General features: G+C 57.3%; 1 protein-coding gene across 3 annotated transcripts in view; it reads left to right on the forward strand.

The window, feature by feature from the left end:
• The first annotated feature begins 362 nt into the window (after positions 1-362).
• The window catches only part of TRPV4 (transient receptor potential cation channel subfamily V member 4), a 38,883-nt gene continuing 15,680 nt past the window's right edge, over positions 363-23,565 (forward strand). The window contains exons 1-4 of one of the 3 annotated variants that reach the window (XM_037052299.1): positions 3,479-3,497; positions 16,894-17,275; positions 18,121-18,534; positions 20,008-20,180. In XM_037052299.1, coding sequence (XP_036908194.1) covers positions 18,152-18,534; positions 20,008-20,180 — 556 coding nt within the window. In that variant the 5' untranslated portion in view covers positions 3,479-3,497; positions 16,894-17,275; positions 18,121-18,151. Of the gene's footprint in view, positions 476-3,435; positions 3,498-16,893; positions 17,276-18,120; positions 18,535-20,007; positions 20,181-23,565 lie in introns of those variants that run through there. The other 2 variants (XM_037052300.1, XM_037052298.1) reach the window with 2 other exon arrangements.

Raw genomic sequence — 23,565 nt, forward strand, 5'->3', positions numbered from 1 at the left:
TCCTTTCTGTCCCTACGGATCTGCTTTTTCTGAACTCCTCACAGAGGCAGAGTCACACCGCTTGGGGGCCTTGGACGTCTNATGTTCTGTTTAGTTTTTTTTAATCTTTCATAATGGCTTTATGGAGAGCAATTCACATGCCGTACAGTTCCCCCATTTTCCCATTCAGTTTGGCTTTTTTATACTCACAGATTCGAGCAACCATCGCCCCAGTTGATTCTAGAACATTTCAACACCCTAAGGAGAAACGCGAAACCCTTTCATTATCCTTTCATTTAAACCTCCCCACCCTCAGCCCCTGGCAACCCCTGAGCTCCTTTCTGTCCCTACGGATCTGCTTTTTCTGAACTCCTCACAGACGCAGAGTCACACCGCTTGGGGGCCTTGGACGTCTGGCGTCCTTCACTGCACCTCACGTCCCCAGGGCTCGTCCCTGTCGCGGGGTGTACCAGGACTCGGTTCTCTTTACGGCCAGGTATTGTTCCATTGCAGGGATACCCGCGTTTTATTTACACAGCCACCTCTGTTTCTATTTCGGGCTGTGACGGAGGATGCTGATACGCGCATTTCTTGGTTCCAAGTGTCTGTCCGGTCAGTGTTTTCATCACTCTGGGCGAGGTCCCTGGGAGAGGAGCTGCAGCTCGTATGGCAACCGTGTTTAACCTCGGGAGGCACTGCCAGGTTGTTTCCGAAGAGGCCTCCCCCACCCCTTTCCGGTTACATTCCCCCAGCAGGGTGGGGGGGTGGGGGCTCTGATTCCTCCACGTCCTCACCGACACTTGTTATTGTCTGTCTTTTTGAGACCATATTCTTACTGACTGTGTTACACTCTAGAGTCTGCTGGGCTGGGGTTCAAATCCTGCCAGCTGTGGCGTCTCAGGCAAGTAGCTCGTCTGTGTCCTTTTCTAGAAAGTAGCGTAAGTCCCTTTCCCTTCCAGGCTGTCCAGAGATGGAATGGGTTGGTGGCCGCATCAGGGCTGTTCCAAGTGCAAAGGGAGGTACATGTCTTGATATAGCTGAGTGACCGAGGTGGGGGGGAGTGGGGACAGGTGCACCAGGTGTAAAGTCCCCGACAGACTGACCCATCCGGTTCACCATCTCCCTAGCGCCTGGCATTGAGTCGGGCATACAGTAGGCGCTCACTAAGTGCAGGTTCCAGGTGCTGCTCTGGAACTCCTCTTAGTGGAAATAGCGGAGCCCACTGCGGCGTTCTGCAGAGGACCTGTTTGGGCCCAAGGCCTGGGCTGCCTGTTGCCTCCACAGGTTGGACTCTCAGCCTGTGCTGGAACTTTTTCCTTCTCCAAGAGGAAAAGTTTTCTCTCAAGAGTCTCTTGTCCTTCCAGGATGGAGTCTGGAGAAGCTTCACCAGTGGCCAAACCGGTAAAGGAGAGGCAGCCACACCCCAGCAGTGGCCCTTGCTCACGTTTTAGGAAAACGCAGAGTATTTGTTCCCCAGGGGCTGGGGATTTCCCTTTCTCCTCCGACTCACCCCTTCCGGGCTTTCAATGAACCAGCACTTTTTTTTTATGGTGGTAAAATACACATATCGACATTTGCCATCTTAAACCATTTTAAGTGCGCAGTTCAGTGGCATTAACTGCATTCACATTGTTGTGTAAACATCACCACCATCCGTTCCCATGAACGCTTTTCATTTTGCAAAACTGAAAGTCCGTACCTGCCAAACAGTATCTTTCTATTCCTCTCTCCCTTCAGCTCACTCAACCAGTAGTTTCAAAACACCTACTAAGTGCCAGGACTTGATCCTGCAGCTGTAAATAAGACAGTCATGGTCCTCGCTGCTTGGAAACTTATACCCATTTTTCAGATGGGGAGACTGAGGCGCTGAGAGGGAGGGGCTACCACCTAATCAGTGGCAGGCCGGAGTTTGAACCCAGGCGTCTGGAACAGAGGCTCGGATCCAGGCACCCGGCCCAAGACAAGCCACTTCCTCAGTTTCCCCGTCTGCGAAATGGGGGTCTGGAAGGAGTTGGGTTAACGATGGTGAAGCTGACGGCTCACACCTCGTTTCCCTGACCTTGGAGAAGAGACAGCACCATGCCCCAGCCCCTTCTCCAGTCTCCTCCAGTAACTTCCTGTTAGCCTGGTTCACCCTCGGTCAATTTCTTTCCCTTTGAGACGTGCCTCTTTGCAGAAATGGGCCCCAGACTACTTTGCCCATCACTCCCCTGCTTCCCAACCTGGCCAGCCACAGCCCCAGGCTCTACAGCAGAGAGACCACCCATCAGGGCTCGGGAAGGCGGAGACAGGAGGGACCCTCTGTCTACATTCCTCACCACAGCCAGATAGCTAAGCTGCCTGTTGGCTCTATTTAAGAATCTGGAATTCCAGAGGGAAAAGGTTCCTTTCCCCATGCCCTAAAGGAGGGAGCAGCTTTGGGAGAGATCACATCCCCCCAAGCCTCAATTTTCCATCTGGAAAGTGGGCACAGCAATCCTGACCTCACAGCTTGGTTGGGAGAAGGTTTACTCAAGCCCTGCTGCTCAGTGAGTTCATCTTCAAGGTTCTTTTTTTTTTAATTTCTCTCACTGATGGTTTGAACATACCACTTTTGCTCTGGTTCTCTCTTTCTAAGAATTCTAAAATTCCACGCTCTTACCAATGGGGCCATCAGCTCAATTGAATAAACGTAGTAGGGCTAAAAAGGACTAAAAATGTTCCCAGGGCTTCGCACAGACCTGGTGCACGCAGCATTGTCTCCGTGACTGTGAGGTGACATATCTACAGTGGAGACACTGAGGTGCAGAGAGGCAAAGGGACTGGCTGCTCAGCTGGTGAGTTGCAGAGCCAAACCTGGGCTCAGGGAGTGCGACTCTGGAGCTCAGGCACATGAGGCTTCCACCCAATCTGGTGGGAGTGAGCTGTCAGATCTACGGAGGTAATCAAGTGGCTGGGGGAGATGAGTGCGTGGTGGGCTCACCTTCACCATCCAATAAAAACACAGGCACTGAGTCCTACAGGCTCCGCGCTACGCGCTTGTAAAGAGGTGAAGGAAAGGAGTTCACATTTATTGAGCCCCAGACCGACCCACGCGGACTTGTCTCCGAACTGTCTGCTGAGTGAACGAAAGAACGAACGGATTCATCGGTCGGTCCATTCCCAGACGAGCAAGCCGCGCCTAGGTGGCCGAGAGAGCAGCCCGAAATCTCGAGATGCCAACCGGAGCCCTCTCCAAGAAGCGCTTGCCCCTCCACCCAGGGACTGTGATGCCCGTGTTCTGGGTGAGGAAACTGAGGCTCCTGGTCCGCCCCGCAACGCCCTCCCCTGCAGAGGAGGCAGATCCCACGCCCTCCATCCCGGGCGCTGCGTGCGCCCGGGAGCCACGGGTGGGCGGGGTGCAGGCCCGGGGGCGGCGCGCGGCCGGTAACCTGAGCCGGGGGAGGAGAGACGCGGCTGCGGGCGGGCGGGCGCCGGGCGGGCCGTGGGGACTCAGGAAGCGCCGCGCTCCCGGCCGCCGGCGCCGTGCGATCCCGGAGGTGAGTGCCGTCTGAGCCCTCGGGGCTGGGACAGTCAAGGTCCTCTGGCGCTCCGGGGGACGTCGCGGAGGCGCCAGAGGCTCTCCCCGGGCGTGGGAAGCGCGGAGTCCCGTTGGGTTCCCTTGGGCCAGGCACCGCTTCCCGGGGTTCAGTTTCATCACCTGTGATGGGGCACTGCCAGGGGCCCTGGAGGTTCCAGGTCTGGGAGAGGGAAGGCCAGGTCCTCAAGGAAGCCCCGACGCCAAGCTGGGAGGGCATCGCCGTTTGGGGGTGCTTAGAAGAGGGGGTGGGTGGGGGTGTGCTCAGTCGACCCTGGGTCTCGGAGCAAGCTGCAGGGAACTTCAAAGGGCACTTTTGATTACTGAGTCCCAGAGAGATGGCTCTTCCCGGGAGGCAGGAAAATCTTTAACCTCCAGCTGTGAGGAGGAGGCTGCCGGGAGGTCCAGGGGCCCAGGTCGGGAGGCCTGGGGGGAGACCTCCAGCGCCCTGACTCGCCCGGATACCAGCCGCGGGCAGTTGGTCGAGGTGCTCCCACCTCCCAATTGTAGATGAGGAAATAGGTTCTGGTCAGGGTGTAGCCAAGTGGAGTTTAAATCCAGGGCTGTCCAGCCCGAAGCCGGCTGCCTGGCACCCAGGGGTGCCCTGGAAGGGGCGGGGTTGGGGATGGGGTGGGCACATAGCCACTCTGGCTCAGCTTCTCCAAAACTAGAGCCTTAGGTCAGGGTGGGGGTGGGGGGCACGAACCTCTGAAATCCTAAGCAGACGTCCTGAGTGGGCTTCATCCCTGGATGCTAAGAACTGCTTGGGGATTTTGGTTCTGCCGCTTCAGCTCTGGGAGCGGAGGGGGCTCTAACTCAGTGACTGCTTCCCGAGGAAGGTGAGCGGTGGCCTCTTCAGAGAGGTCAGGTGGAGGGGACAGGTCCCCCATCTGCTGGGTTAAAAGTGGGGCCTGTGTAGAACCTGTGTGACCAGCTCTCTCCTCTGCCACCCACTTCTGTGACTCCTGAGCTAGTCCCTTAGCTGTCTTCAGTAAAATGGGGGCAGCACAAAGTGACCCCTTGAGCTGTCCAGAGACCCTGAGAGGAGCCCCCATGCAGTGCCGGGAGCCCACCTGGAGCTCAGTGTGGGTGGTTGCTGCCCAAACACCTTCTCAGCAGGAAGGGGTGAAGAAAGGTAATTGACCAGGTCCACATTTCTCCAGTTCTTTCTGTTTGAATGACAGTGGGGACCAGGAAGGCTAGGGATCCCTCTTTTCCACCTTTATTGGCAAATCGGGGTGGGGGGCTTCCCAAACAGGTGGCAAATGGCACTCGTGGGCTGGTCAGGTTCAGGTCTGTAAAACCACATGGGGTCATGTTGAAATGGAATAAGTAGGCAAGCAAACCTTGGGCTTGCAGAGCTGAAAATCGTTCTGTTCGTCTGGAGTGTGTGATGTGAACAGGGAGGGGAAGGGATCAGACAGGCAGGGGTGAGGTCAGACCCAGAGGTCCTGAGAGTCCAGGCGGGAAGGACGTGCCAGATGTGTGGTGTGGGAAGGTACCCCTGGCTACTGACTGCGGGCCAGGCAGGGAGGCCGGTCCCTAGGCTGGGGAAGTTGTCCAGGTGGGAGATGTGAGGCTCTGGGTGGAGGGCCCTGGGTGTCTGACTGGAGAGGGGCCGCTGGCAGGAGGCGTAAGAGGGACAGAGATGCACAGGGGTGGCCTCACTGCACCTGGCACATAGTAGGTGCTCAGTAAATGCTTATGGCTGCGCTGAGTGACTGAACACATCGTGAGAGAGGGGAGTCCTTTGAGCTCTTGTCTGTTTCTGGAGAGGGGGTCCCCCATGGAATGGGCACCTCTTCCCCTCACAGACCCCTGACCTGCTGCCTGCCTCAGTTTCCCCCATGCAAAAGGCACTCTAGATTCTTCTCCAAGTCCTAGGGACCCAGGGAACAGTGCTGTGTCCTGTCACATGCAGGGTCAGGGGAGCTGGGAGAACACTTCACGCCAGCTGGCCCTCTGGAATGCATTGCATCGCTCATTTGGAGAGGAATTCACCTGTTAAAGATTAATTCAGATCTCTTGAGATACCTATGGTCCCAAGCCCCACAGTTGCCACTCTGAACTCTGGGCACGAGGTTCTGTCTGGCTTTCACCAAGCGGGGGCTACATTAGTGGTCATGACGACAGTAGTGAGCATTTATTTATCGAGCACTTACTATGTGCCAGACACTGAGTCAAATACCCTTAGTACATTTGGATACAAACTCCGATTGTACCCATTTTTGAGAGGGAGGAACTGAGGTCTGAGCAGTGAAGTCGCTTGCCCAGGGTCTCTTCGCTGGAAAGGGGCAGACCCGGGACGGAGCTCCTTTTCAAAATCCATGCCCTTTACTTCGGAGCTGACCTGTCCCCATTTGTGTGGGTCTGCAGTCATGTGGAAGGCGCTCTGCAGTACAGAGATAAGAACCTAAACTGTTCAGACAGGAGTTCAATCCCTGGGCCCGCTCCGCCCTCGCCGGGGCTGATGCCTGTTCGACCATGCAGTATTTACGGGCATCAGCTAAGTGCCAGGAGCCATCGGCGTTTCCTACTTTCCTGATTTAATGCTGAAGAACTAAGTCTGGGGCCTGGCTCCCTGCCAGTTCCCTCTCTCCCGGGACCTCAGTTTCCTCACCTGTAAAACCGGGACGATGATGGTGCCTGCCTTGTGGGGTGGTTGCCGACTGCCTTCGGCGCAACTGACTGTTTAATTCATAGCCAGTGTCCAGTGCTGATGTTCACTTAGATGGTGGTGTAGCCTCGCCTCCCCTGGAGGTGGGCAGGGGCAGGGAGGCGGACTCCCACTTCCATCTGAGAAAACAGACTCGGAAGCAGCTTGCCCAGGCATGCGTATGGCAGAGCTGAACGGGAAGCCAGATCCGAGTGGCTCTGGCCCCCTTGGGTCCCTGAAAAGTCCAGTGACTGGCTTAGCATCCTTCCTGGAAAGCCACCTTGGACGCACCCCTCTTGGAGTCTGTCCCACCTCAGTTCACATCTCAGGTCTGCCACTTGCTGCTGTGTGACCTCAGGAAGGGGCTTAACCTCTGTTTCTGGGACTGCCACCTGGGGTTTGCTGGAAGTTGGAGCTTTGCCAGCGTGAGGGGGATTTGGGGTATTCCAGCTGCCACTCCTGCCCTGGCCGGGGTACCCCTTGCCTTGGGTGCCCTCGGGGCCCATGAGCTGACAACACCCTGACCGGCAGGAACAGCAAAGGGAGGCCAGGCCCTTACTTTCATTGTGGCTCTGACTTCCTTCCTGCCTGGGAGACTTTTCTGACCATTGGCTTCTCCTTTCTGCCCCAAGCCAGGGTCACTGTTGTCTGTGTGTGACCCCAAGGAGCAGATTTCCTCATCAGTGAGGGTGGGTCACAAAGACCATGCTAGGGGCATAGGAGCACCCCCCCCCATAAATGCTCACACCGCTGCTCCAGATGAGGTCAGTGGACAGGAAAGGCCCCAGAAGGAGGTGGGGCAGGAGGGCGGCCATGACAGGCGGGCCGTTGACCAAATGGGAATGCTCTCCTTTTTCTTGGGGGTGAGTAACGGCCGCCCTGCCCACCCCCTCCCTGCCAGCCCTGCCCACCCCCCGCCCTGCCAGCCCCCACACAAAGGGCTGCTCAGTCTCACCAGGCGTCTGTTTTTCCTGAGGGCGGAGTGGCCTGGGTTACACCCGGCTGACCAGGAGGGCTGGCCACCTCCTGGGAAGCTCCCCGTGGGTATGTGTGTGCGTGGAGGGGACACTTCCAGCGTCCACGCCAGATGGAGCCCACGGACTTGGGGGAGACCCCGGCGGGCAAGGGGCCAACTGACCTCAGGCAGGACCTGTTGGCCTGGGTCATGTGTCTCCTTTGGCATGGAGGAGAGGCTGGGGAACACACAGGCATGGGGGAGGAAGGAATGAAGGGGGACAGGAAGGGAGGAAGGGAGGGAGGAAGGAAGGAAGGAAGGGAGGAAGGAAGGAAGGAAGCGAGGAGAGGTTGAACAGACAGGTCACCAGGCAGGGGTGTCAAAAAAACCCCCTGCTCGTATTCAGGCCCTGGCTCCGAGACTGAATGAACTTGGGCAAGTGTCCTGGCCTCTCTGAGCCTTAGTTTCCTCATCTGCAGAAATGGACTCGTGATAGGTGTTGTTCTCTCTGCATGGGGCAGGGGCGGGTGTTGGCTTTCATAGTAGGTGCTCAATAAATCACCTGTGAGAAGGTGGGAGGGGGAAGTTAGCCAGTTCGTTGGGTAGAGGTCTGGCTTTGGAGGTCTCTCTGCCCTGTTGAGAATGACTAAGCTTCTCTTTGACTCGTTTTATTCGTATCCACGAGTTCCTTTCCTCGCTCCTCCGGTCACTGGTTTGGTCACTCGGCAGGTATGTCTTGAGCAGCCACTTTGTGCCAGGCCTTGTTCTAGGGAGGGAGACTCAGGGGTGACCGGAGGAGCTCGCATTCGGGTTCCCGTTGTTCTGCACGCAGTCCTTTGGGGCTGATGCCCACAGTGACCAAGAAACCCAGAGGCAGGTGCTTCGGTTCACCCCCTTTTAGAAACAAGGAAATAGACTCAGAGAGGTGAAGCGATCTTCCTGGGGTCACACGGTGGCAAAGCCCAGATTCGAACTCCAAGCCTGTCTGCCTGTGGGATCTCTGCCCCTCCCCACCGTGCCAGCCATCCTGTGAGCTCCAAGGACTGTGGCATTTAGCAGGGTGCCCCAGAGAGGGCTTCATAGACCCCGAAGGCATGAACTCAAATGGGTTTAAAACCAGGTGGTTGGACTCCTGGCCGCTTTCCCTTCCTGCTGAATTGTGACCTCTGCTGGGTCTCTTGGTCTCCGTGAGCCTCAGTTTGCTCATCTGTGAATCGGGGTAACAGTAACGTCTACCTCAGGAGGGAGGTGAAGGTGAAAGTGCTCAGAGCATGGTAGGTGTTGGGTAAATGTCAGCCCCAACCTCCATTCCCCCGGGACTTGGTTCATTCATCTGGGAATGAAGACAGTACTAAGCTCTAGAGTTATTGTTGGATTAAAAGAGGTGGAAGGTGCAGGGTGAGCCGGCTCTGCGTCAGGTGGGATTTCGGGCACTGGCGTCAGCCCTGCTCTGGGCAGTCAACCAGCCTGCAGTTGGCGTAGGCTGGTGGTGAGGCGCCAGGGCCCAGGGAGGACCGACCGCACGCTGCCTTCCGTTGCCTCAGGCTCCCTTTCCTGCCCGCGCCCAGCCCATTTACTCCGCCTGTCTGCTCTCTCCTCTGGGTTGTTTCCGATGGAAATGAGGTGGAGGGGTGTGTATATGGGTGGGTGGGTGTCCTGCCCCCTCTGGCCTCAGTCTCCCAGGTGGGAAATGAGCCAGTACCTGTCCTGATCGCTTCCCAGAGGTGGCGAGAGGTGGAAGTGAGGATTCGAGAAAACCCTTTCTCCCAGCAGAGTGAACGTCGGGGTCCCAGCGCCCGCTTAGCCTTGCCGTCTCTGGGCCTTGTCTCCCCGGCTATATATACATTGAGGGAATGTTAACAACCATAGAAAAGCAGCTGCCATTTGTTGAGCGCTTACTGTATACTAGGCTGTGTCCTGAACTCTTGATTCATTGCATTGAATCCACACAGCATCCCTTTGGGGTAGGTCGGAGCTATCGTTTTGTCTTTTAATTTAAAGCACGTCTGTGCAGTCCAACAAGCAATTATAAAGCAAACACTGCTTTAGCCCTCCTGGGTGGCAGGGTTCCCCCATGTTACAGAGAAGGAAACCGAGGCCCCGGGGCGGAGACGTGACTTGCTGGATGGAGGCCACCCAGCCAGTGAGTAGCAGGTGGGGAACAGAACAGGTTGTCACACAATTCTGGGGCTACACAGCCCTCTCTGGGGGGGGTCTCTGTGACTGTGACTATCCTCCAGGAGAGGGGCTGGGCCAGGGAGAAGGGGCTCTGAAGGGCTGGAGACCACCCTCCGCCTGGACTGGAGTGGATAGCGTCGTGCTCTAGTGGGACGGAGCCTGAGAGGGCGGGCTCCTGGGGCTGTGCGCTGACTGCAGGGGGCCAAGGTGGGGGGAGGGGGCTGCTGAGGAAGGGACCGCATGTCCTCGAGCCCCTGCTGTGTGCCAGGCCCTGTGTGTCCCTGGGGAAACTGAGGCTCAGAGAGGGGAAGCCACTCTTCAAGAGCCCTGGGCCAGGAAGGGTTATTGAGGTATAATTCACATGCACGTAACTCATTTTTTGAAAGTGTACAATTCACTGTTTTTTTTTTTTAACGGATTGAGAGTTGTGTAGACATCCCCACTGTTTAGTTCTAGAACTTTTCATTGCCCCCCAAAGGAGCCTCGTGCCCATTAGCAGTCACTGTTCCCTGCTCCTCCCAGCCCCTGGAGACCATGAATCTGCTTCCTGTCTCTATGGATTTGCCTATGCTGGACATTCCATGTAAATGGAACCTGAGCATATGTGGCCTCGGTGTCCCACGGTGCCTGCCCATAAAATGGAGCCACACTACCTCCCAGCAGCTCCTACCCCGGGCTGGGGCCCTTCAGACCTGCATGGGTGCCCATAAAAGTTGGGGGGGGCAGGGGTGATATTTGTGCNCGGGGGCTACACAGCCCACTCTGGGGGGGGGTCTCTGTGACTGTGACTATCCTCCAGGAGAGGGGCTGGGCCAGGGAGAAGGGGCTCTGAAGGGCTGGAGACCACCCTCCCCGCCTGGACTGGAATGGATAGCGTCATGCTCTAGTGGGACGGAGCCTGAGAGGGCAGGCTCCTGGGGCTGTGTGCTGACCGCAGGGGGCCAAGGGGGGGGGGCTGCTGAGGAAGGGACCACATGTCCTCGAGCCCCTGCTGTGTGCCAGGCCCTGTGTGTTCCTGGGGAAACTGAGGCTCAGAGAGGGGAAGCCACTCTTCAAGAGCCCTGGGCCAGGAAGGGTTATTGAGGTATAATTCACATGCATGTAACTCATTTTTTGAAAGTGTACAATTCACTGTTTTTTTTTTTAACGGATTGAGAGTTGTGTAGACATCCCCACTATTTAGTTCTAGAACTTTTCATTGCCCCCCAAAGGAGCCTCGTGCCCATTCACAGTCACTGTTCCCTGCCCCTCCCAGCCCCTGGAGACCATGAATCTGCTTCCTGTCTCTATGGATTTGCCTATGCTGGACATTCCATGTAAATGGAACCTGAGCATATGTGGCCTCGGTGTCCCACGGTGCCTGCCCATAAAATGGAGCCACACTACCTCCCAGCAGCTCCTACCCCGGGCTGGGGCCCTTCAGACCTGCATGGGTGCCCATAAAAGTTGGGGGGGGCAGGGGTGATATTTGTGCACACTGATGGAATCCTCCCCAGCCAGGGGTCTGCAGAATGACCAAGTCTTTGCCGTGGCCACACTGACCTTGCCCTCTGTGGGTCCAGTGAGTCACCCGGCCCTGCCCCGCCTAGGTGGTGTGAGCCTGAGGGGGGCACCCTCCTGGGTGGGGGGGGGGCCTGCCAGGACACTGGGGCTCTGTCTACCCTGGACAGGCGGCCCCTGTGCAGCAAACAGGAAGCGGGCTGGGCCCCGTTAGGTAAACACAGGCGGGCCGGGGAAGGTGCCCAGCGTGGCGTGGTGCCCCCCGCCACTGCTGCCGGCCAGGGAGCCTGGCAGGCAGGAGGTTTCATTTGGCCCAGGGGCTGAGGTCCCAGCGGTGGTGGCTGCTCTGAGGTGGCTGCTGGATCCCAAGCTCTGGGCGCAGCCATTCTGCCCTGCCTGGCAGTCACACGTCCCCGGTCCTCAGTCGGATTGTCCATCTGACCTCTAATAATATCACAGTGACACCAACGATACCAACAGCCCATCCTCACTGAGTATGTGGGCTCTGCCAGCACTGGGCTCGGCGTGTAAGCCTCCCAGCAGCCACTGGGGTGGGTACTGGGATCATCGCCGTTTCCAGGGGAAGAAACCAAGGCACAGGGAGGCCAGGTGACCTGCCCAGGGTCACACGGCTGGTGAGTCAGCAGGTGGTCTGCCTCCCCGTGTGGTCCCCACCACCCACCCTGCGCCACTTCCTCTGCCCCCTCCTTCCACCCACACTTTCCTTCTCCAGTCCCCTGACCCCATCAAGTATCTGTGGAAGGCACGGGTCCTGGGGCTGCGTGGGTTTTAATCCTGCTTACCCCACTCAGGAGCTGGGCAGCCCAGGATGAGCGAGGATTGACTGCACCTCTCCGAGCCTCTGTTTCTTTGCCTGGACGTTGGGGGTTTGGACTGGGCTGGGGTCCTGTCCTCCTACTCCCTTCCCCATCCATACCACCCTCCAAGACCATCCAGAGTGACCGGTGCTCCCAGCGCTGGTACTGCAGGAGGTGGCGCCCCAGAGGTTTGGCAGGAGCCCCAGGCTGGGGCAGGAGGAAGTGCCCTGGGTCTGTCTGGGAGCCCCACACTGTCCCCTGGTCTGCCTGCCTCCTACCCACCCCCCCACCCACCTTCCTTCCAATCTTTCACCTCCCAGTGCCTCAGGCAGCACCATTCCTCCACCCTTGACCTTGCTGTCTCCTCTGCCCTCTTGTCCCGGTCACTTCCACCTCGTCAAGCCCCAGTCCAAAGACCCCTCCTCTTCGCAGCCCCTCTCCCTGTCCCCATCACCCTCTTCCCCTGCCTGCACCCTCCCCCAACATCAGGGGCCCCTTGTCTTATAAGAAGGCAAACGTCTGGGAATGTCTGAATCTGCCTGCAGGGGCAGCAAAGACAAAATAGTCCCTACCTCGCAGAAGGAGAGCTAGAGGAGAAGACAGGAGGTGAAAGAAAGGATAATATATGTGCATGTAAAAGTTTAATCATGAAATGTGCTGTAAAGGGAGTGCACATCGCTCCGAGAGCAAGACTTTGCAGAAACCCGGAGAGAGGGAGGCAGGCAGGCAGGCAGCCAGCGTGGGAGCCGCCGGGCANTGCAGGGGCAGCAAAGACAAAATAGTCCCTACCTCGCAGAAGGAGAGCTAGAGGAGAAGACAGGAGGTGAAAGAAAGGATAATATATGTGCATGTAAAAGTTTAATCATGAAATGTGCTGTAAAGGGAGTGCACATCGCTCCGAGAGCAAGACTTTGCAGAAACCCGGAGAGAGGGAGGCAGGCAGGCAGGCAGCCAGTGCGGGAGCCGCCGGGCACGGGGTGGCCTGGCAAAGGCCTGCAGCCGGGAGAGCCACCCACCTTCCCTCCGAGGTTCTTTAATGAGGTTCCACTCTTGGGTGCTGCCCCCCCCCCTCCACCGTGCTCTGCTTGCGGGTGGCACCCAAAAGGTGCCTTTTGGAGTGAACTGGTCCCAGAGGGCAGGAGCCAGGAAGAACCCGCTCGCTGAATCCCCCCCCCCCCCCGAGCGGCCCCACACGCCCAAACTTGCCTCCAGATTTAATCAGCTTTCCTCGATCACGTAATCAGGAGGATAGGATTTGACAAATATTTGCCAGGGTTTCCATGAGGTCAGGCAAAGCCACGAGGGGTGGAGTGGGTGAGGAGAGGATGGGCCCCCTCCTCCACCCTCTTCGTGTGCAGTGTGAGGGAAGGGGGGATGGAGCAGGAGACGTCTCCCAGCCTCCCCCCCTTCCCTGTGAACCCAGGATCCCCAGAGAGATGGCAGTTTGCTGTTTATTGAGGGCTTTGAATGCTTTCTCTGGGCCAGGGGCTGGACTCCACTCTTGTAATTCTCACAAGGACCCAGTGGAGACCCCGGGGAAGGTGCCTCTCTGGGCAGCTGAGGACAGGGAGGCCCAGGAACTCGCTCAGCTCGCCCAGCTGATGGGAGGTGCCTGGGAGCCACCCCCCAGCTGTGTGATGTCAGAATGCACGCTCTTCCCAGGCCCCAGGGCTCCCACTGGGTGAGAAGTGGGTTTGGTTGCCCCAAGTGAGTCCTCGAGGGCCATCAGAGCAGAGAGGATGGCGTGGGGACTGTGGCTCAGCCTCCTCGCCTGCACCCCTGCACCCCTGTACCCCTGTGGACTTGGCCAGGCCTGAGCTCTGCTGGTCTACACAGTGCTCTGCTTTCTGCTTTGTCCGGCCATTTCCCCTGTTTGCCCCCAGAAGGTCATCAGCCAGGAGGGCAGGGATTTCTCTCCGTTTTGCTCAGGTCTGTGTCCCCAGGACCCCGCACACAGTAGGCGCTCAGTAAATATTCGTTGAATGGTCCTGGCCTGGTGGCTCAGTTGGTTGGAACATCATCCCATACACCAAAAGTTGTGGGTTCAATTCCTGGTCAGGGCATCTACCTAGGTTGCTGGTTTGGTCCCTGGCCGGGGCATGTACAGGAGGCAACTGATGGATGTCTCTCTCTCCCTGTCTCCCTCCCTCTTTTTCTAAAACGAATAACATGGATCCTCAGGTGAGGATTAAAAAATAAATACTTGTTGAATGGATGAATAGGTAGGTGGCTTCTGACCCTGCTCCGTGGGCCCAGACATTCAGACCCCGCCCTCCTGTTCATCCTGGTACAACCATCATCTGTGTGTGGACAGGAGTCCAGTGTCTACACACAAACAAAGTGTGTGGATGTCTAAAACAAAAACATTTGAAAATCGGCAGCTTGAGATGAACGGTGTGGGGATGTCCACACTCGTGTGTCAGTGTCCTCGGTGGAGCCGCTGAGTGCCACGAGTAAGCACACACGCACACGAGGACTCGGGACTCTTAGCCTCTGCCGCAGCCTGCACCCCTTCTCCCCTCCCCCCTCTGAGTCTGGCACGGGGTTGGAATGTGTAATTACAGCCCATGGGGCAAATTAGAACAGGGAGTGAACTCCTTCCCCGACCGCAGAGAACCGGGGAGTGTTTGGGGAGGGAACTGCCACAGAGCAGCCGAGCAGGCCGTGTGTGTATGTGTGTGTGTGTGTGTGCACGTCTGTACCCGTGTGCGCTGGTGTGCACACAGGTCTGGGCGGTGTGATGTGTGGCAGGAATCCAGGGTTAGGATACAGAGGCGTCCGCACCCTGGGTGTCCTCTCAGGGCCTCAGCTTCCTCAGCTCTGAAATGGGAGCAGTAGCCCAGCTTTGCTCTCGTGGCTCTGGGGGCCTGACCCAGGGCGTGGCTGGGAAGGTGTTGGTGGGCTTAAGGAGGGCTGTGAGTGCCGCTCTGTACCTGTGGGGGGGGGCAGGGTGAGGGGGACGGGTCATCCAGACTGTATCGCAGTGGTGGTGATGCTGGTGGTTAAAGCATTTTCAAATGCTTCACATGTGCCCAAGAGACACCCCACCTGCCTTCTGTCACAGCAGCCCTAAGGGACAGACGCTGTTATTGTTTGTTTTTTATCCTCACCCAAGGGCGTGCTTATAGGTCTTAGAGAGGGGGAGGGAGGGAGAAAGAGGAGAGAAACATGCCTGACCAGGGACTGAACCTGCTACTCAGGCACGTGCCCTGACTGGGAATCGAACCTGTGGCCTCTCGGTTTATGGGACCCTCCAGCCAACTGGGCTACACTGGCCAGGGTGGATAGATGCCGTGACTGCAATTCTCATTTGACAGGTGGGAAACTGAGGCCCAGAGAGATTAGTTGGAGCTGGTAGCAATAATCCTCCCCTCCCAGGGCTACTCTGCAGCTGGAACAAGATGCCGTAAGGCTCGGTGTGGTGCCTGCTCCCACGCTGTGCCGTCAGCTGAGGGCTCAGGGCAGCCCGGGCGCTGCAGCCCGCTGCCCAGCCTGGAATCCTGACTCCGTTGCCAACTGGCTCTGGGGCTTCAGGCAGTTCATCCTCTCTGAGCCTCAGTGTCCTCCCCTGTGAAATGGGGATTTCAGCAGTGCCTACCTGCAAGGCATGCTTGGGCAACCGCAGTACTGATGGCCCCGTGGTCTGCATCATTCCTTGTGACGGGGACTGTCCTTGCTTTGTAAGACGTTTAACACTGTCCCTGGCCTTGACCCACTAGGTGCTGTAGCCCCCTATTCCCTCTTAGACTTTGCCGAGTGTCTGTGAGGGGCAGAACAACCCACCCCGGGAGCTGCTGATCTAGGGCTGAACGAGGGTCAGGTGAGCTTGCCAGGGTCAGCGTAGGCCGCTGCCTGGCACAGAGCGAAAGCCACAGCATCCTGATAATGAGAGAGATGTAGCTCACGATTACGATTCCGTCGCAATTACAATGCTACTAGTGATCACTATGTGCTCTGCCCGAGGCTACCACCAGTGAGTGGCTGGGAGGGGATTTGAACTTGGGAGTGGCCGACTTCAGGCCCGCAGTTGTGCAGCCCCCCAAAACCTTGGATACTGTCTGGGTTGCGGTTCCTTAGGAAATGGGGTGCAGGTGTGGTGGGGGGTCTGGAGGGACCCTCCAGCCTTGGAGCTCCCTGAGGTGGTGGTGTCTGCGAGGCCCTGCCCCAGTGGGGGGAGGGGTGCCTTGGGAAGGAAGAGGGCGTTGACAGTGAAGGCAAGTGCCCAATGCCTCCTCCGCCTCCCCCCCCCCACCTTGGGGTCCCTGGTGGCTGTTACGGGGGAAGTCTAATTTCCCCCCTCAATGCCCTTACCCACAACGGATACCCCTTCCTGCTTCAACGTGCCCCCGCATTCCTGCGGGACAATCCCAGAGTTATGAGGCTGCCACAAGCAGACAAGGATCCAGGTCTCCATCTCCCACCGGGCTGGTGGACAGGAGCTGCTGCCTCCTGAGGTCCTACTAGGTGCCAGCGCTGAGTGGGCGCTTCAAATCGCTGAGGTCACTAGCATCTCCCAGGAACTCTGGGAGGAGGCGTGGTTGCTAGTTTTACAAGTGGGGGAAACCGAGGCCCGGAGAGAGAAGTGATTTGCCCGAGGTCACCCTGCTGCTAGTTAGCAGGGCCAGGACCTGTGCTGCTGTCTCTTCCTTCCTCCTTTGATTATAATCCTTGACAGCCCCCAGTTTAACCCCAGGGTCGGTGCTGGGTGTGCCTGGTGTCATTTCATTCTCCCTGCAAACCTGTGAAAAGCGACTGCAGCCCAGGCCCGAATGACTCCAAAGTGGGCTATCCCTCCACACTGCTGCCCAGAGGGGGCCGGTCCCCGGCTCCGGCTCTGACATCTCTGTGCCCCGCTGTGCCTGCCAGGAGGGAGAAGCCTCTTGCACCCCCCCGCGTCCCCCCCTCTGGCCTAGGCCTTCCCTCCTTGCAGCCGCAGAGCAAACACGGTGGGAACCCGGCTTTATTCACTCCTCTGCTGATGTGTTGGGCGGGAGGGGAGAGAGAAAGAGGACTTTTCAGACCTCTCCCTGCTGCCTGGGTGGGATGGTGAGGGTTCCAGGAAACCAGTCCTGGGTGCCCAGCCCTGCCTGCCGGGCGGAGTGCGTGCTGCAGGGGGCCAGGCTGCCAGCCGGCAGGGCCTGGAGCCAGAGAGGCCTGGGTTCCAGTCCAGCACGTCTCCCTCCAAGATGTGACCGCCCCTCTTTTCTTTATTTATTTACTTTGATCTTTAAAATAATTTTTCACTTTTCAGTTACAGCTGGCAGATGATATATTCGTTTCCGGTGCCCAGCCCAGTGATCAGACATTTACAGAAACGGGCAAAGTGGCCGTCCCCAGCAGCACCAGAGCCCGTGTGCGCACAGTTCTTAACACTCGGCCATTTGCGCTGTGTTGTTGTGTGACCGCGACACCACGGGGAATGCCGACTGTGTTCCCTGGGCCACACGTCACACCCGCAACTGTTCTGTGACCGCCAACTGCACTTCTCCATCCCTTTACTTTTCCGCCCGGCCCCCCAGCGCCCCCAGCCTCTGGCATCCGCGTCAAGGTGCGTCCGTGGACTGTGGCTGCCCCTCTGGAAGCTCCAGTTTCCTCATCTGAGAAGTGGGAACGAGTCATACCTTCATTACAAGGTCGTTTGTCCGTGGGGCACTCTCCTAGGTGCTGGGGACGCAGGAGTGAGCCAAGCAGGTGCACCCCGGGAATGAACCCATCCTACAAACAAATGGTCAGGGGGTGCTTCCCAGGGGGAGGGGCCGTTGAACTGGAACCACAGACAGGTGGGAGGTAGTCAGGCAAAGAGGGTTGGTGGGGGACAGCCTTGGGCACTGGAGGTGGCATTTGTGCAGGGGTGGGAATGGAGGGGGAGTCAACTACAGCCTTGGAACCTTGCTTTCCTGTCCTGGAAAATGGGGCTCAGAAGGATGGTGCTGGGTGAGGAAACAGGACTCCTGGGTTCACTGCCGAGGGCACAGTGGGTTCGCAGGGACTTCCCGAGCACCTGCTGTACCCGAGCTTGGGGTTATGTGCTGTAGGTGCTGCCGTGAGTCAGGCATGGCACTTGAACCCCCGGTTCACAGGTGCTAAGGCCAAGGCTGTGCGGGGCTGGCTCTGCGCCCCGGGCTGTGGGGCTCTGAAGCCGGTTAGGCTGGTCACAGGTCCGCCTCGGCTCCTGCTGTGGGGTCATGGGGCTGACTCCGGCCCTTCCTCCTCCAGCTCGCGTCCAGGGTAGCCGGACCCGAGGCCGGGTGGTGTTTCCAGGTCCCTAAAAGAGGCGCCTGTTGCTGCTGCTGCCCTGGGCTGGCCGCCAACCACATCTGGGAGTGGCCACCCTGCTCCCCTGTCATTACAAGGGTGGCTTTGAAGCAGCTGGCAGCAGGGCTGTTTGCCCACGTGGGAAGGGGCTTCCTGGAGCAACCCCCCCCCACACACACACACACACTGGCCTGGCTCCGCTGACTCTCCTGTTGCCTTGCAGGCCCAGCAGTGCACACAGGTCCGGGGTCAGCATGGCGGAGCCCAGCGAAAGCCCCCTCGAGGGACGCACGGAGGTGGTGGAGCCCCTGGGGGATGAGAGTGGCACCTCTGGTGGGGAGGCCTTCCCCCTCTCTTCACTGGCCAACCTGTTTGAGGGGGAGGACGGCTCCCCTGTGCCCTCACTGGACGCTGGACGCCCCACTGGCGCAAGCGACGGGCGGCCAAACCTGCGCATGAAGTTCCAGGGCGCCTTCCGCAAGGGGGTGCCCAACCCCATCGACCTGCTGGAGTCCACCCTGTACGAGTCCTCCGTGGTGCCTGGGCCCAAGAAGGCACCCATGGATTCTCTCTTCGACTACGGCACCTATCGTCACCACCCCAGTGACAACAAGCGGTGGAGGCGGAAGGTCATGGAGTGAGTACTGCTGGGTACCCGGTCAGTGGTCTCCTCCTCTATTAAGTCCATCTACCCATCCGTCCACCCACCCACCTGTCCATTCATCCATCTATCCATTCACTTATTCATCCATTCATCCATCCACCTCTTCATCCTTCCATATACTTGTCTGTTCATCCATTCATCCAGCTACCTGTCTTTCTACATGTCCATCCACTTGTCCCATCCATCTGTCTGTCACCATGCAAATACCTATTTACCCATCTATTTGTCATCTGCCATCTGTTTATCCAGCCCTTTACTGGTACAGTCCTTCCATTTACCCGCCACTCACTGACCCATCCTTCCATCCTCTCGTCTACTCACTGTTTCTGTTCATCCAACCAGTTATCGGTCAAACTGTTCATCATTCATTCATTCATTCATTTCTAATATTTTCCTAATTTCTCTCCCTTCCTTCTTCCCTCCCTCCCTCCTTCCTTCCTTCCTTCTCCCCGTTCATTCCCCCAGCTTTTTGTCCATCCATTTGTTCATTCATTCATTCATTTGCTTAATCACTGACTCATATTTTCATTTATTTTCCCATCCATCCATCCATCCATCCATCCATCCATCCATCCACCTTCTCCTGCTGGCAGATACCCCAGCAGAGAGCTGGGGACAAGCGTGTTCTTTTCATTTCATATTTTGGCTCAAAGGTCCAAGTTCAGGAGCAGATAACATGGGGGCTGCTCAGGTGCCATGAGGGGCCACACAAGCCTCTGTGTTCCCATAATCAGGACAGTGCCCCCCTTTCCTTCCCTGGCTCCTGCTACCGGAGGGGCCTGTCTGGTGAGGGCTCTCTCTGCCCCTACAACCTCTCCCCCTGCCCCTGCCCCACAGTCTGCCCTGGCCTCAGTCTCCCCCCCGCCCACCCCCTGTTCCCCTGGTGGTCTTCCTCCTCTCTTGGCTCCCTTCCCCTCTTCTCCCTCCAAGTCTGCCTGTCATTCTTACTGCCCCTCTGTCTGCGCCAGGCACACAGCAGGCACCAGATAGTGGTGTCAGCTAACATTTACTTGTGTGGGGAGCCTTGAATGAGGCACCTGTGTGCATGGCCCCATTTTTGCCAAGTGTTTGTTGAATGAATGTTAGTGAGTCAATGAACAGTTGAATAAATGAGTGAGTTGCTTTACCTTTTAGTCTGGTGTTCCCCTTTTATTTTCCCAGTATCTTTGTCTCCTTCAGCCTCTCTCTGCCTTAGCAAGTATTCAACAAATGACAAATGGAAGGATGGATGGATGGATGGGCAGGCCTGTGTGTTTCTGTCTATCTTTCTCCACCGAAAACACAGTTGGTACTAGGTAAAGTGTGTTGGATAAAACATTCTTTTGTGTTTCTCCTCTGAGTCTGTCCCTAGGGCTCTGGCTTTGCTACCCCCCTCCCACCAGCCTCAAGGGATGGTGGGGTGGGCAGGGGACAAGCCCTCCCATCACCCTGCCCTCCCCACTCCAGGAAGCAGCCTCAGAGCCCCAAAGCTCCTGCGCCCCAGCCGCCCCCCATCCTCAAAGTCTTCAACCGGCCCATCCTCTTCGACATCGTGTCCCGGGGCTCCACCTCTGACCTGGATGGGCTGCTCCCCTACTTGCTGACCCACAAGAAGCGCCTGACTGATGAGGAGTTTCGGGGTGAGCCACCCAGGCAGGGACAGTGGGCAGGGCAGCCGGCGATGAGAGGGGGCCTGGCACAGGGGTCCCCTTTTCCCTTACCACTTTCCTCTGGGTCAGTGGGTGCACTGGATGGAAAGAGCACTGGGCAGGGAGTCTGGTCCTGTGTGTCTTCACCATATTACTTTATCTCTCTGGGCCTTTGCTAGCTTTATTCGTTCATTTATTCAGCCTTTGTTTAAGAACGTGTCAGTGTAGCAGGTAAGCAGAGTTCACCTAGCAGGGCTCACATCCCGCCTCCACCACGGAAGGGATTTGTGGCCTCTCTGAGCTTCAGTTTTCTCATCTGTAACCTGGAGAATGATAACAGCACAGTCCTGCCTCCAAGCAGGGAGAATTCCGTAGTGCTGAGCACAGGGCACCTGGGGTTCTGGGGGAGCCCCTGCTCCCTCTCAGCGGAGCTCAGGGTAGGGTGGGGCATCGGGCCGAATTCTGCTTCTGCTCCCAGGCTCAGCCCCATCCCTGCCCAGCTTTCTGGCTTCCTGCCCTGGGCTGAAGGCCTAGTCACCATGGCTCAGGACCTCCCAGCGCAGAGCGCCCGCCCTCCAGCCTTGCCCACGGTGCAGACACCCCAGGGCGCCAGCTCCCTCCGCTGCCCCAGGGTGGCCTGCGAGCCCTTCCACCCGTCAGCCACCTGCTTTTTGCCTGACACCAGGTGAGCCCTAACGCACTGGCCAGGGGCCCCACAAATCAACGTAAAATGTCAGGAATTGTGTTACCCGAGACAGGGAGGGTCTGCCCCAGGAAGGTGGGCCAGAGTCCACAGCTGGGTCCCACCGAAGCATCAGGGAAGTCAGCAGGGCCGTTTTGGGAGTTCGGGAACTTTAAGTAGAGTAAGTGCCCAAGCAGGGCGACTGGTCTGGGGTATATTATTTTCTTTTATCACCCCGATTCTCAGAACACCGACACGGTCAATGCAGTGACCTTGTGTCGGTCAGAAATGTGAAAATGTAAGATTTATAAGGTACCGTATTTGTAAGAAACTCTCATTCCTGGTGCAGGCCGGGTGGTGTTGCCTTGTTTGGGGCACATGCCTGGTGCTGTGGGGGGGAGAATGGGGGTCCCCTCTGCCCTCGGGGGTCTCAGCGACCGAGTGCAAATCATCTCACTGGAGGTGGCCCACACAGAAGCTCTGGCCAAATAGCCCCCTGCCCCCTCCCAGAAGTGGGGAGCCTCGGGGCAGAGCAGACCCCTATGACGCGGGCACCGTGGGGCCAATGCCTTTGGCAGCACCACGGAGGGCTTAGCCCAGGCTGGGAACCCCCAGGCCAGTGTGTCTGTGCTTGAACATGGGTGGGGGGCTCTAAGGGGGCTGGGGGGGGTCCCTGAAATTGTAGAGGATTGCGCGTGTATAGAGGGGGACTGACTGTGAGACCCATTAATGAAGCTGCAGGGCCCCTCCCTTGCTCCAGCCCCTTCTAAGGCTCCGACTGAATTTTGAGTTGATACTTGTGTGTTTGTTTTCGTAAATAAGACCTCCACGTTGTGTAAGTCTTGGGCCCCACAACGCCTGGATCTGCCCCTGCATGTTTTTCCAGCCAGAGGCTCATGAGCTCATCTTTGACCCCCCCCACCCCCCCCACCACCAAAGTTTGACAACCTCTAACACAGGGCCCTGCTTCAGCAGCCCCACCCTTCCTTGTGGGCAGAGCCACTTCGCCACCTGGTGGTCGTGTCGTGGAACTGCATGTCCCTCCCATTTCTGGGAAGGCACTGTATTTGGCATTTCATTCCAGGTTCTAGGCTGGCAGCCCCCAACCATGCTATAGTCTAGGTCTTCGGGTGTGGAAGCCCAAACCCAGGGTCTAGTTCTGTGCCCTACACTCTGGGTTGCCTGTGGTTTGACATTACCTGTGATGCCCAGCTCACCTGTCATTGAATGTGTATTAACGTACTGGTCTCCTACTGTGTGTTAAGTGCGGCATTCAGCATAGGGTGAATAATGGTGAGTGAAGCAGATGTGACCCTGTCCTCAAGTTGCACATAGTCTGCCTAAGACCAGCACTGATCAAGCAATCACAGAAATAAACGCAGAGTTTCAAACAGTAACATGTGTCAACAGGAGACTGTGTTAGAGGATTTGACCTAGTTGGGAAAATCTAGGAGAGCTTCCTGGAGGAGGGGACACTTGAGCTGAATATGAATGAATTGCAGTTAACCAGGTGAAAACAGGAGGGACTAGGTGGGGGTAAAGGGATAGCATGTGCAAAGGCCCTGTGGCCCACTGTGATCAAAATTATCCTCGGTGCGACCACTCCCCCTGCTAGGTCGAATTATCCCTGAAGGATAATTATCCCTGAAGGACACCAGAGGGGCTTGTAGAGACCAAGCAGGTGCCTTCGGAAGCAGGAAAGATGGTGCTTGGGCCTGGGTGGCGGCAGCGGAGGTGGAGAGCAGTGGAGGGACTGGAGACACAGGTCGAGTCAGGAAGACATGCTGGGGGTGGGTGTGGGGACGAAGGGAGGACAAGGACAAGAGAGATGCAAAAGTTTTTGTGTGGCTCAGGACACCATCCTCTGAGGAGGGGTTGCATGCAGCCTGGGAGTCTGGGAGGGGCTTTGGGGAGGGGAAGGTGATGAAGGCAGCCTAGAGAGTCATGACCTGCCTGACAAATAGGGCACAATTAGAGAACTCACAGTGGCCGCCTGGAGGTTAGAGTGAGTGTGGATGGGTCTGGACAGAGTTCCCAGGNTGTTAAGTGCGGCATTCAGCATAGGGTGAATAATGGTGAGTGAAGCAGATGTGACCCTGTCCTCAAGTTGCACATAGTCTGCCTAAGACCAGCACTGATCAAGCAATCACAGAAATAAACGCAGAGTTTCAAACAGTAACATGTGTCAACAGGAGACTGTGTTAGAGGATTTGACCTAGTTGGGAAAATCTAGGAGAGCTTCCTGGAGGAGGGGACACTTGAGCTGAATATGAATGAGTTGCAGTTAACCAGGTGAAAACAGGAGGGACTAGGTGGGGGTAAAGGGATAGCATGTGCAAAGGCCCTGTGGCCCACTGTGATCAAAATTATCCTCGGTGTGACCACTACCCCTGCTAGGTCGAATTATCCCTGAAGGATAATTATCCCTGAAGGACACCAGAGGGGCTTGTAGAGACCAGGCAGGTGCCTTGGGAAGCAGGAAAGATGGTGCTTGGGCCTGGGTGGCGGCAGCCCAAGCACTTCAGAGTTCCCAGGGGCCTCGCCGGCACTGGGGCAGCCCCCTTCCTGCTTAGGCAGACGGGGAACTGGAGTCCCTTATTCATTCAGGATACTGTCACCTGGGATTGACTTTGAGCTGGGCACCAGGGTGCAGCAGGAGGCAGCCAGGAGTGAGGCTGGTCCAATGGCCTTACT

This window comes from Sturnira hondurensis, unplaced genomic scaffold, assembly GCF_014824575.4.
Source record: "Sturnira hondurensis isolate 20B ecotype Veracruz unplaced genomic scaffold, ASM1482457v3 Scaffold0007406, whole genome shotgun sequence".
NCBI classification, from domain to species: domain Eukaryota; kingdom Metazoa; phylum Chordata; class Mammalia; order Chiroptera; family Phyllostomidae; genus Sturnira; species Sturnira hondurensis.